The sequence below is a fragment of the Cynocephalus volans genome, chromosome 4, assembly GCF_027409185.1.
Source record: "Cynocephalus volans isolate mCynVol1 chromosome 4, mCynVol1.pri, whole genome shotgun sequence".
Lineage (NCBI taxonomy): Eukaryota > Metazoa > Chordata > Mammalia > Dermoptera > Cynocephalidae > Cynocephalus > Cynocephalus volans.
In genome coordinates, this window is record NC_084463.1 from 157165996 (window position 1) to 157179565 (window position 13570).

The 13570-nt window shown below is 59.2% G+C and overlaps 1 protein-coding gene across 2 annotated transcripts; it reads right to left on the reverse strand.

Moving 5' to 3' along the window:
- Positions 1-1614: 1614 nt before the first annotated feature.
- RAB3IL1 (RAB3A interacting protein like 1) lies at positions 1615-12130 on the reverse strand. 2 transcript variants are annotated; one of them, XM_063093028.1, is made up of 9 exons: positions 11925-12130; positions 11444-11539; positions 11283-11360; positions 10375-10593; positions 8677-8805; positions 8464-8576; positions 6687-6786; positions 3775-3841; positions 1615-2663 (listed from the first exon to the last, which is right to left on the reverse strand). In XM_063093028.1, the coding sequence occupies exons 1-9, from the start codon at positions 11982-11984 to the stop codon at positions 2581-2583; spliced, it is 945 nt and encodes a 314-aa protein (XP_062949098.1). In that variant the 5' UTR covers positions 11985-12130; the 3' UTR covers positions 1615-2580. The 2 variants fall into 2 exon arrangements, with proteins under 2 accessions (XP_062949098.1, XP_062949097.1); XM_063093027.1 differs by lacking the exon at positions 3775-3841 and having other exon boundaries at positions 11925-12057.
- Positions 12131-13570: the final 1440 nt, after the last annotated feature.

Here is a 13570-nt window from a genome sequence, read left to right on the forward strand (position 1 = left end):
TTGCTCAGACATTAGCTATTATTGGCAGTGTGTGTGTCCGTCCCCTGGGTATCTCAGTTATTTGTCAGTTTATGATAGTGCCACCAAATTAACAGGAAATGCTATGGCAGGGGCAGGTGAGCAAGTCTGGGGTGCGGGTCTTCCACCAGGCCTCTGGAGTCACCTGCTGTCTCCTTGGTCCTGGGTGTGGCTGGGCCAAGGGCACAGAAGCTGGGGTAGGGGTGGGTAGCCCCAGGGCCCAGGTCTTCATCCTCCTTTGGCTGCCAGCTGACCCAGGATTGACCAAGAGGACAGAAAGAGACTGTCACACAGGAGAGACTGTAGCACAGAGGCACTCACCCTTCCTAACACCCTCCTCCACCTTCCTCGCTTTACTTTCCTTCATCGGACACTTTGATATGCCACTGATGCACTTTTTTTTTTTTTTTGACTTTTTTTTTTGACCGGCCGCACCGCGCTCAGCCAGTGAGCGCACCGGCCAGGCCATCCCTACATAGGATCCGAACCCGCGGCGGGAGCGCTGCTGCGCTCCCAGCGCCGCACTCTCCCGAGTGCACCACGGGGTCGGCCCCTGATGCACTTTTTTATTGCCGGTCTCCCGCCTTGAGATTCTCAGCTCAAGCACAGTGTCCCCAGCACCAGGAAAGTGTCCACCACACAGCACTTGCCTGGTATTTGAGAGAATGACAGGAGGCCCGACCAGTGAACATCTTAGGGGGCTGGAGAGACAGTGAGGGGATCCAAATCACAGATGGAGCAGGGAGGGGGTGTGGGAACAAAGGGGAATTGAGGAGGCAGGAGACCTCTTGGGAAAAGGCTACTGGCCGGAAAGGGTGGAGGCGCCCACAGCTGGCCTGACCCACCAGCTGGGTGGCCCTGAGGCCTCAGGCCAATAGGGAAGTATCACCAACAATGACCCAACCCAGAAGCTGCTGTGCCCCGCCTCCAGGAAGGACACCTACTGGGCCCACACCCTTACAGGTGGGGAGAGGTCAGGCACCATGGACACCCCTGGCACCATTCTGAGTCCCCAGAGGTCCTGGCCACCCTCATCTTCTTCCCCGTGTGACTGCTGCCCCTTGCTAACAACCCATCTAAGACTTGGGCTGTGAAACCCAGAGCCACCAAAGTCCCCATCTGTGCTGCTGGAAGACATCATCAACCAACCCTGCCACCGTCCTGCCAAGCACTTGGCAGTCTCCGTGCTTTGACTCTGAGCTCTGAGTTTCCACTGGACCTGAGCTGGCCAGCTCTGAGGGCAAGGAGACCTAGAGGAGGGAACTGCCCAAGGTGCCACAGGGGGCAGCGGCATGGTCAGCCTCAGCACTGGGCACCCCGGCAGCAGGGAGGCCAGGCTCATCCCCAGTGACCCAAGTCCCTGCGGAACACTAAGGCATGATTCAAACGGTCTTCCCTATAGCGAGTGGTGGTGGTGGTGGTGGGGCTTCAGGATTTGGGTTTAATCCCAAGCACGAGGGCAGGCAAGGAAAGGATTTGGTTCCACTCCTTCAGATGCCCAAGCCTTGGCCAGAGCCCCAGGGTGCAGGAGTGAAGGCGTGTGGCCGCCCAGCCTCTACCAACAAAGCCTTCCTTTATTAAATAGAGATCGTGTTACATTCCATTCAAAGAAGGAAATCCAGACATGGTGAGGGATGTGTCCAGGTTAGAGTCCCTAACTCTGGTCCTGAGTGGGCTGTGACGGGTGAGGGGAGGTCCAGGTCCTGCCTGCCCCACCCCAGCCCCCCACACAGGGGCCCCTGTTGTCGGAAGGGCCGCCCTTAAGACAGGCATGGGTGGCCTGAGGGCCTGTCTGTGTCTGACCTTGGGAGGAAAGTGCCGCAATCCTTCCAGTGCTTTGGGGAGCAGGACCTCCTGGAGCACAGGGCTGAGATGGGGGAGGGAGGTGACAGGAGGGCCTTTATGAAGAGGGAGGGAAGGAGGAGGGGCTCTGACATCTTAAGAACGCTCTGGGGTCATTCTCAACCATATACTGTACAGGCTGGAGTGGCAGAGCTGTTGAGGCCCTGCCAGCCACTCCTAGCCCTGCTGCCCTGTAGACCCTTGGGACAGCAGGGGAGGCCACCTGGGGGTGAGGAATGGCCACAAGGGGGTGCTGGTGGCCCAGGATTTGGGAACTGGGTTGGGGAATACCCTGGAGATCAGGCCACCCCAGGATAGTCCCTTTCTGAGGACATGGCAGCAACAAGGCACCTACAGGCAGCAGTTCCCAGGCCTGGGGAAGGGGTGCTGGCTGCCCCAGGTGTCCCCTCCCAAGGGCTGAGCCCTCCGGTATGGCTCCAAGCTCCTTGGTCTTTGGTGCTTCCTTGAAATTCTGGTGGTTGCAAAACCCAGTGGGGAAGAGAGAAGGTTCATCTCATGAAGTCCAGGCCTGTCTGTCCTGCTGTCTGTCCCAGGATGGACATTTGGTGCTGGCTCAGTGCTGCCTCCAGGGCCAGGCCATTTGTCTGTCCATTTGGTTTCTGGCTCAGGGCTGGTTCCAGGACCCTGTCTTCCTGTCTGTCTGTCCTGGAACAGATGTTTGCTCCAGCTCAGAGTCCCCTTCCAGGCCCAGGCCATGCCCTAGGCCTCCTGTGGGAAGAAGCCAAGCTTGGCCAGTGACATCTCCTTCCGCAGCCTTGTGATCTCCCAAAACATCGGCTCCGCTACAGGCAGAAAGAAGGTAGACAGCTTGGGGGCAGCTCAGGGTCACCTCAGGCAGACAGCAGGCCCCCTCCCCTGAATTTGGACAGGGAAGCTACCAAGGGACCCTAGGGCTCCCCAGAACCCCAGGACAGATGACCTTGGCGAGTGGCTGGACCTCTCAGGCTCTACTCTGAGCCTTGGAAACTGTTGAGTGCTGAACACTTTTGAGGGATCTGCACTGTACCACACTGACAGCACCCCCACAGCCTGATGTGCACATGCATGCACACACTGCCACGCACTCAACATTGGTGAGCCTGGGCCCAGGAACTGTGCTCAACAGGTTACAAATGCTTTATATGCCCACCTCCCTGGGGTCTCACGGTGACCTCAGCAGTGATCAGTCCATGTACCTGGTAGGAGGCAGCCCCTCAGGGAGCATCCCCTAGCCTGGCAGGTGTAAACACCCAGAGTGCACTGGCCTTGGCCTCTGAGTGGGACTCGACCCCCAAGCTGGGAAGGAAATAGCTCCTTACTAAGATGGTTAGACCAGATTGGTTCAGGAGAAGATTCATTAGGGGACAAAGTTTGGTGGGGCAGCGGGAAGCTAGACTTTGCAGCATGGGGAGGGGTGGGGCAAGGGGTGGATGGAAGACCTGCCAGACAACGGGTACAGTGGGGGCACAGGTCTGTAGGTGGGCAAGCCCCAGGGGTCCATGAGGTGGCCACACCTGGAGTGGAGGAAGATTCCCAACGGAGGCCCCATCATGCAGGGCCTCAAATGCTGGGTCAATAACAGCAATGCTGTCCCCACAGGCCCTGGGGGCCGAGAGAGGTTTCTGGGCAGGAGAAAGAGCAGCTGGACAGACCCAGTGGGTGGGAGCATCAGGCTTGCTGTCCTGGTGAGGCGGGACCTGGGAGGTTCCTTCTGCTGCTCATCTCTCCACAAAACTCAGCACCCAGGAGATTCGTGAGCCCTTCACTAACCCACAACCTCTTGCTCGCTGGCCTCCTGGCTAAGGAGCCCCAGACTCCTGCCTTGGCGAGGGGGCAGGTAGACCCAGAAGCCGCCTGTCCGCCCAGCCTCTCTCCCCGGCGCCATCCCTCCACCGGCCGCCAGGGGGCGCTCACCGTCCTGCCGCACCAGGCCTTGCTGGATGTAGCGGATGTAGGTGAAGAAGTTGCACACTGCGGTGATCTGCAGGCAGAAGTGGGGACCTGTGACCTGCCTGTCCCCCACACTCGGGGTCCCCCAACAAGCCAGTGCAGATCTGAGACCAGAGCAGTTAGCCCACGTCAACGTCAGAGCCAGGTAATGCTCCCTGCCTCGGACAGGGGTGAGCTTTGAAGTTCTAATGAACAGCAGCAAGACTAGTAAGTAACTGCTCCGAATGATGTAGTGGAAATGACCATGTAATCAAGCACGTGCAAATGAGGCAGACATGCTTATGGTTCCCATTTTACACATGGGGAATATGGAGCCAGCAAGGACAAAGCCACCTGACCATGGTTACGGACATCGTGGACCTAGTAAGCAGCTGGAGCTGAGAGATGAAGCCAGGCAGCTGTGCCTGAATCTACGCTCACCCCCTGGTGGGCCTGCTTGCTCTGGACGCTGGAGGTCTGGACCAGCCAGGCCTAAGTCACGTGCTCTTCTTAACACCAGGGAAGGCAAAGGGATCAGAAGCAACTCACCTGGGCTGCCCTGGTCCCCGTGCCTGAAGCCCTCAACCTGGGGGTGACCCGAGGCTTGCTGCAGGCCAGGCCCAGTGCCAGGCACTGGGGACCCTACATTGGCTCAGACACTGCCACTATTAGAGGACTCTAATACTGTGGAGAGGGCACTGTTGGTGCCCCGCCTGGGGTCCCTTTTCTAGGCTGGGACCCCAACTGCCAGCTGCTGAGGGTGTTGGCCCCTAAAGGCGCATAGGTGCACCTTCTGCATCTCCAACCCCCACAGACCTCAGCCAATGACTGGCTGGCATGGGGGGTGTAGAAGCCCAGCCCCTTGCCTCAGGGTGGAACCCACGCTGTGCTCCAGAGCCCCCAGGGACCAGGCTTGGCTCCTCTCCCCTACCACCATTCTGCCTCCCTCACTCCCCTGAGAGCCGCACAAAATCCCCATCTTAGGTGCTGCTTCCAGGGAACCCAGCCTAAGACAGGAAGGCAGCAGCAGCTGTGCCCATGACAGCCATGTGCTGAATGCCCAGTGTCCTGGGAGTGGGGCGCCCACAGGCTGGAGGAGGGTGGTGCTCCTGCTGGCCTCGCACACACAGACCTTGCCAGGAGGAAAAAGGGGTGCAGGGCCAGTGGCCTGGCAAAGGCAGGGAGATGTGAGAGGGGTCAGGGATACTGTGGGGTGGGGTGGGTGGAGGAGAGGCTGTGGCAGGGGCGGGGCGGGACAGCTCACGTGCAGGGACAGCGGGCACCGTGAGAAGCTCGTGAGCAGGGAGTGGCAGGGAATAGTGCAGTTCTCTCCCCAGGGCTCTCTTTGGGGGGAGACAACTCCCCCCCCCATCCACTCCACACCCCTTGGTGTCTCAGGTCGGGGACCACACCCTGAAAGTTCAGACCCTTCTCTTCTCATCTCCCATCCCCAGCTCAGCCGGCTCAGCCAGACACCCAGGCCAGGAAAAAACCTGAGTCCGAGGAGTAGTTCTGTGAGGCATGGGAATGGCTCGCGTGGCCCTTCTGTTGAGTCCTGGTTGGGACTGGAAGAGGGCAATGGGGACCTGTGGGCACTGAACAAGGCTTTGGGCACAAATCCATGGGGGAAGGGCTGCAGGGAAGAGACACAGGTTCAGAGTCGGGAGATCCCAGGTCTAGGCTGTTTGGCCCCAGGCACACCCCGTCCCTTAGCTAAGGCTCAGACTCCCCGAGTCTCACCACTGGGTGAATTCACACTCACTTGAGTGTGGGACAAGCTGTTGAGGACCTGACACATGGCCCTCACTATACAGCCTGCTGCCTGGTGATAGGGCCATTTGTCCACTTGAGTCCTGGCTGGTGTGTGGGGGGGGTTTCTTCACACCCTCACTTTGCATGTGTTTCCAAACACGTTCTCTTTTGTTCCTTCCAATCCTCTTAAAGTCAGTAGGGTGACAGAAGAAGGGGACTCACCTCGTCCTCAACCCCTAGCTTGGTGAGGGCCCCTGTGCCGGCCTGAATCCCACGGCACGTGAGAGCAGAAGCTGGGATTCCTGGAGGCCCCTCGGCACCCACAGCTGACCACAAGGCAGTGCGACAAGACTTGCCTCTGCATCTCTTCAAAAGCCTTGGGCCAAGGGCTGGCTTAGAGCAAGGTGTTACAACACCAAGGTACCAGCCAGCCACCAAAAACAAAAACAACACCTCGGGCCAAAACCCAAGCCAGGAGTCAGGAGCCTCAAGCTTTAACCTGAACTCTAGTGGCACTCCAGTTTACTAATCAAATGACAGAGGTGATGGATGTCCCTCCATGATTACATTTCGTTATATCAGCCTGTGTCTTAGCAGATGGGAGAGAGATCCTCCTGATGACCTGGAAGAAGTTAGCTGTCCTGTCGAGAGAGGGCCCTGCAGCAGGGAACTGCGGTCAGCCCTCAGAAGTTGAGAGTGTCCTCAGCCGACAGCCAGAAAGAAAATGGGGACCTCAGTCCTTCAACCACAAGGAACTGAATTCTGCCAATAGCCACATATGCTTGGAAAAGACCTTGAACTCCAGAAAAGAACCCAGCCCACCGACACCTTGATCGTACCCTTATGAGTCCCCGAGCACAGGACCCAGCTAAGCAGTGCTCAGATGCCCGACCCAGGGAAATCGCAAGGTAATAAGAGTGTGTTGTTTTAAGCCACTATGTTTATGGTCACTTGCTGTGCAGCCATAACAAAGGACTGGACTGGGCTTGGCTGTGTGGCCTGAGTCAGTTTCTGCACCTCTCTGAGCCTGTACCCTGCTCTGTAGATCGAGGTGTAGTTCTGGTTGTACTACCATGCCTGGGGCCCAGAGTCCCAGTCCAGGTTTCTCCTAAGAAGCCAAGCCACACTTGCAGAGGGTGACTCACCCTGGCCCTGGAGGATGGTGAGATGTAGTAGTGGCTCTCAGAGTCCCCAAGCCGGATGCGGTGACGGCAGGCGCGGGCCAGTCCGCTCAGGGCACATGTGCTGGGGGAAAAGCAGAGGGGACCATGGGGGATGGCTGGGGCATGCCCACCCACGCAGGGAGGACACAGCAGCCAGAAGGACACACAGAGAGAGGGGCAGGGAAACAGACATGGCGGTGGGGTCTGACCTCCCCTCTGCCAGCAGTCCCTAGGACAGACCTTGAAACCAACCTGGACCCCACTCCTAGACCTCTGCCTTGCCTCTGCTGGGCAAGAGAGCTTGGTCAACCTCACGCAGGTACGCCAGAGCCCCACCTTCTGCGGTCTCTAAAAATGCATCACCTTTTACTGGGGACCTCAGACCCAGTCACCGCTTCCCCCAACTAAGCCTCCCTCTTTTTAACACCAAGGTGCTCACCTGCTTTGCCCATGCGGCCCCTCTTGCCCCGTCTGCCTCTGCCTGCCAACCAGCCCCAACTGAGAGTCCCGTGCCATGCCACCCTCTCTCCTCACCCCAGGCCTGGGTACCTCCCTCTGCATCTTCAGCTGCCCACATGCCAGGTCTCAGTGGCCCCGAAGAGCCCACCATCTGTTCCCTCACTCCCAAATGCTGCTCCTCTCTGGGGCGGCACCTACTCAGCTCTCTCCTCCTCACCCTCCACCTGGTCACCAGGTCCCCAGGCTGGGGCACGCCTGCAGCGCCTTTTGCCTGAATCCCCTGAGGTCCTTCCAACCAGCCTTCTACCTCATCTCCCCCTTTCTTCTCCACGTTGTAGCCAAGGGCTCCTCCAAGGCCCACATCCAATCCATCCTCTTTCCCTGCTTTTTTCCCATCGTCCAGGAAAGAGTTATGGAGAACCCCAAGTAAAAGGTTAAAAAGGCTCCTTGGTGCAGGACTTGTCAGAGCATTAGCTGCCTCCAGGTTCACTGTGATTCTCTGAGGGGACCAGAGAACCCTCTTCTCAGGTAATATCTATTGATTTATGAAACACTAGCCTGGCAGGTGAAAACCCAAACCTATGAAGGCTCTTAATACTCTGGCCCCAACACCCTCTGCAGCCTCAGCCCCAACTCTGCGCCCACCCACTGCTCTACCCACTGCCCCAGGGTGTTTCTGTGACTATCTCCGCTTCTCATGCCTTCATGCATTCTGTTCCATCTGCCTGAGAGGCCCTTCCCTGCTTGCAAAACTGCTACGCATCCTCCAAACCTGGCTCAAATGTTCCTCTCCATGACAAGGTTTCCACCTGGCACCAGCCCTCCCAGGCCAGATCTTGGGCTGCCAAGGGGGACTCCTTCCTAATCCCTCCCTGGCTCCAACCTGACTATTCTGCTTTGCCACTACCCCTGTCGATGCCATTGAGAAGCAAGGACAAGATGTCAAGGCCATTGAGTTATTTATTGGCTGGAATCGGGGTCCAGAACCCACTGTGGGAGAGAAGGGGCAGGGCAGGGAGCATGTGTCAGGCTGGCCAGTAAGAGGGAGACCCCAGCTTCCAGACTCCCTGGAGAGCCTGGGGGTCCACAGGAATTCTGCAAAGATTCCCTGCAGGGGGCCAGCAACTGTCCCTCTTCTGTCAGATGTCCTGGCCAGGCCTGTATGCCACAGCCCCTGCCCACCCTCAGGTCCTGCACCAGGGCCCCAGGGGGCATGAGACTCAGTCCTGCCCTCTTGGCACAGCCTAAGGCCCAGCGGGCTCCCCCAAGAGAGCAGAAGGGCTGGGGGCACGAAGCTTACTTGGCGCTGGCACATTCAACCTCGGCCACCTTCCCTGCAGGCAGTGTCTGTGCAGCTACGGGCTCGATGGTAAGCGTGTTGTCCTCCACGGCGGCCTGCACCAGCACCGAGAGCTGTAGCAGACCAGAGTGGCAGGTGGGCTGGTGAGGGGCTGGGCCCCACTGAAGGGTCCAGGGGCTGCCCCCCCCAGCCGGCTGCCCCCTCCCGCCTCACCTCCTGCATTGTGAAGTCTAGGCAGGGGCCCACGTCTTCCCGGTACACCCTTTCCAGGAAGGGGCAGGTCTTGTCCAGGGTGGGTGATTCCCTCCAGGCCTGAAACTCTGCAAACAGGGTTGTATCCACCTGCAGGGGAGAGCGAGCCAGGGTGCGGGCAGTCAGGGTGCTGAGGGCCAGCATGGCAGGGGCAGGCCGAGCTGAAGGACAGGAGGGCCAGGGAGGACGCAGGGCAGGCCCCAGCGACCGTGCAGGGGAGCCAAGGCCAGGAAAGAACTCCCTCTGCCCTCGGCACTAAAGAATTTAGAACAAAACTTTTCTTGCCAGGTGTGTTTTAAGTTTCTCGGTGCTATAAGATGACAGACTTGGGTCCGGGGACTCCTGCTGAGGACCCTTGCTGCCTCTTTGAGAAGGAAAAGTTGAAGAGTGACCCAGTGGGAACCCGCAGGGACACGAGGCACACACAGGCCTGTGCGCGCAGGAGGGAAGCCCCTCTGGCTCACTCCAAGGAGGTGACTTCCTGGCCTGCCCTGGGCTGCGTGCAGAGTAAGTGAGGCTGGGAGCGGGGATGGAGGGGGCGGCCCCTCTCTCGAGCCATTACCTGTTGGGAAAAGGAGAGAGAGGTAGCGGAGGTGGGGGCCGGGGGCGGCTGCCCAGGTGGGAGCGGCCAGGCCGGCTCGTACGTGAGGTGAATGGCCTTGCTGGGGACCACGCAGAGGAGCAGGGACAGCAGTGGGGGCAGCCCGGGCTGGGCGGGTGGGGCCCACAAGGCAGACAGACAGACAGACAGGTGCACAGAGACAGACAGGAGGAAGGAGAAGTTAGTGTCCAGTTGGAAGCTCAGTGCTCAGAAGGGGGACAAGGGGCTTCACCGACACCTCCTCCCTGGAAGCTTGGGAGGCAGGGATGGGAGGACAGGACCAGGACTGGCGGGCTTGGCACCAGACACTCAGCAAGCCGAATGCTACTACGTCCCTCGCGGGTGTTCACTGGGTGCAGCCCTGAGCTGAGCTCTTGACAGCTGCATCTCGTCAGTTCCTCCTGTGACCCAGGAGGCCCATTTACCACATGAGAAAACTGAGGTGCTGACAGGTGGACACTTGCCCAGGGTCCCACCACCATGAGTGTCAACCCAGCTTGGACCAAGTACAGCATGTGCCTGGCCATGGCAGGAGTGAGACGCCCCTCTACAGGCCATGCTTATCTTGACACCAGAGTTAGAGGGCACAAGATCCCTTGAGAACAAGGGTTCACAGGTGGTCCCAGGCCTCAAGGCTGTGGCTACACAGGGCCCAGGCAGCCTCTCTCCGGGGGCCCAGTGGCCCCTGCCCAGCCTCTTAAGGCCAAGGGAGTGTGTGCCTTCTCAGAGAACCCCCAAAGGCAGATCCTCAGGGCCAAAGCCAGCCTCAAGGGCAGAGACCCCCACGCATACTTGGAGTCAGCATGGCAGGGAGGGGTTATCAGGCCCCCCAGACTGTACACTCTGGAGGCTCAGGGCCAAACGCCTCATATCATAGGAAACCAAAGAAAAGGAACCTGCCCAGCCCTCACAGCCTGGAGGACACAGAGGCCCAGATAGGGACAGGACAGGCTCCAGGTCACACGGCAAAGGTAGATTGGTCCCCATTGGGCTCTGACCCGCTGACAGTGGGCATGGTCTCCCCTTTTCTGTCCCTACCACCCACCTGCCACCCTTACCTCTTTGCCTTCCTTGTCTGGGGTGAGGGTGTGTCCTGCGACAGGGCACACGACGGGGCAGAGCGTGCTGCTGGTGCTCTTATGGCGTGAGTGGCCCTTTCGGGGCCCGGCCTTGGTGGGGCTCAGCAACTGCGGGTGGAGTTCACGGTTGGGAGAGGCTGGTGTGGACGTGATGACCAGTGTCTTCAGGGCTGTCACCTCCGCCTGCAGCATGTCGATCTGGCCAGGATGGGATGGCCGTCAACCCTCACCCAGGGTTGATGCCACTCTGGCTGCCACCTATAGACCCAGCTCAGGACAGCCCGTAACCAACAGCGACTAGCACCTAACCTCACCCGTCACCCTTGGAATAGCTTTGAGGTGGAGACCCAGACACCAGTTTTACAGATAGGGAAACTGAGGCTCAGAGAGGCGACACGGCTGGCCCCAGGTCACTGTGAGCAGGACTCTGTTAGGAGCAAGTGTCTTGGAGCTGGCTGGGCCTCCCAGTGAGGGTTCTGGGTCCCCTGGGAGCCAGGAACACTCCAAGTCTCCCATTCTACAGATGGGCAAACAGGATGATAAAGGAAGCCACTTGCCCGGGATTCCCCAGCCAGGTTGAGGTTTCTGCTTTGTAAAGGGGGCACTGGGAGGCGGGAGAAGAAATTACAACAATCACAGGATCTTCCCAGCCCTGGAAGGCCCCAGAAGTCTCCGTGGTGCAGCAGAAGCACTGGCGGAGTTACGGGGCATCAGGCTGTGTGATCTCAGACACTCCCTGCTGCCCTCCCTGGGCCTGGGTTTGTGGGTTCCAGTGTCCCCACAAGGTCAGGCAAGGGTCCACATGGGTAGTGAAGTCCAGTTCTCCTGGGGCTGGGAGGCAGTGCAGGAGGCCGGGACTGGCCTGGGTGGGCAGGGACAGGCCTCACCTTGCCCCGGGCCTCCTTCAACTGCTTTTCTGACGCCGCCTGCTTCAGGTTGGCTTCCCGAACCATCTTGTGGGCCTCCTGGGAAGAAGGCAGCCCCTGCGTGAATGGCACTAACACGATGGACACCCGGGAGACCCTCTCTGCCCCATGGGCTGGTGTACCTCAAACAGACTGGCCGTCAGCTCCTCCAGCTCCTGCTCCAACTGCTCCCGCACCTTGGACAGCCGCTCACACTCCTCGTCCTTCAGCTTCAGCTCCTGGGGGCCCGAGGCGGGGGCTGTCAGCACAGGGTGGGGGCCACCGGCCCGACTGACCCAGCTGTCCCCTCTCCCCACACCATCTTATGCGGGGCTCTGGGCCCTGAGCTTGCTTGCTCTCTGCTGCCTGACAGTTTGTGATGCATTTTCCACTTAGCCCATAGCTTGAGGTTGAAACACAGTCTGTCAGTCCATTAGAGCCTGGGGCAGGTTTTCAGAGAAGACTTGGGAACATCATTTAAAAATGCAAGAAGAAAGGGTCTCTCCTTTGTTTGTACTGCCCTCGAAGGTAAGTGCACGATCCCTTTCCCTTTGGCATATCTCAGGGCTCTCCCAGGCTGACACCTCCACCCTGGAGCCCCCCAGCCTGCCTGCAGGCCCCCACCTTCTGGGCCTTGTGCAGCTCCTCTCTGAGGAACTCCGAGCCCTTCTCGCGGATCTCCATGGAAGAGCTGCGTAGGCGCGACACGTCCAGCTGGGCAGCTGCAGGGCCCTCCTCACCTTGGGCCTCCTCCCCTGCAGAGGCCTCCACCAGGGCTCCTGGGGACTCCCTGTGGCCTTTGCAGGGGTCCACGCTCTTCCAGGGGACAGAGACAGCCTCGAGAGGTGGCTGGAGGCCCTCGTCTGGCTGGGGCAGGCTGCAACACAAACAAGGGCATCAGTGACCCTGGGCAATACCCTGGCACCTGGGCCTCATGGGCACCTGGGCACCACTGGCTATGACCAGGGTTGTCACAAGTGCAGAATAGCCAAGCACAAGGCTCTTGGGGGCAAGGGTAGGGCTCACTCATCTTTTTCAACCACTCTCTCCAGCCCGGGACATAGGGCTGTTCTTGGCACACAGTAGGTTGTCAGCACACAGCCTGCACTCAGTTCATGTTTGTCGAACAGATGACTGTAAATGCATCAGTGTTGAGAATCGGAGTTTCCACTTTTACAAACTGAAGACAATCCCAATGCCCCTACTTCCCAGGTCCCTGAGCAGATCAGAGGGGATGTGCCTAAAATCTTGGCACACAGTAGGCACTGAAGTGGGCGCTGCCTCATTGGCACGGTCAGTGCAAATTCTACCTCTTTCAGGGGGGACCAGAGAGGAAGGACGAGGCCAGGGCAGGCAGGGCTGAGGCGGGAAGATTCTGTGAGCAGCCAGCCAAGGCAGACCCACTTCCTGGCCCCCTGGACTTTGTGGGGAGCAGTCCCAGCTCCCCTGGCCTGTCTTATTGACCTCAGGCAAACACCCTGTCTCTGGGCCTCAGGACCGTCCCCTCCCTGGAGCTGAAGACCTTGGTGGCAGTGTGTAGTCTCCGTCCTCATCCCTCACCCCTCTGAAGCAGACCCTGGAGAGGGAAGGGAGGGCGCGGGCTCGGCCAGCAGTGGTTTGTGCCAAGACAGCACCTCTGGACTCGCTCACTCAGCAAAAAAGCTCGTGGCTCCTGAGCCAGCAGCTTCTAAGCCACAGAGGCTGGGCTGGGGTGGGGGCTGGGCTGCTGATAACAGTAGGGGAGGTGGGGGGAGGGGGCTCAGAGAGGCCCGCACAGGATGGGGGAAAGACAAGGCCAGGGTGATCTTAGGACTCAGGGTAGCTGAGGGGAGAGGTGAGAGACAAGTCTGGGGCCTGGTCCCCCTGCCTGTCCTCGGGACTGTAGGAAGGTCACCAAGCAGTTCCCAATCCTCAGTTTCCCCCTTGGTAACACAATGGGACTGGACACCCAGAGACCCCAGCAAAGAGTCCATTCCCAAGCCACCCTTCCATGTCCCTGTCCAGCTGCCCAGCCCAGCCTGCCCTCTGCTTTGGAACTGGCTCAGACTATGGCCTCAAGGCTCCTCAGGCTGGGTCCTGCCTGGCAGGGCCTCAGGCCTTGATGATTAAGGCGGGGACACGTATCCATCACTCCATCAACAGTGTCTATGCCAGACAGGGAAATCTCCTAATACCTTGTTTGGGGGGAGGGGTGCGGTCTTGTTGGCAAAGGGTCTCTGAAGTTTGCAGGGCTGTGGCAGCCTTTGCCCACCCCCCCAACATGGCCATGG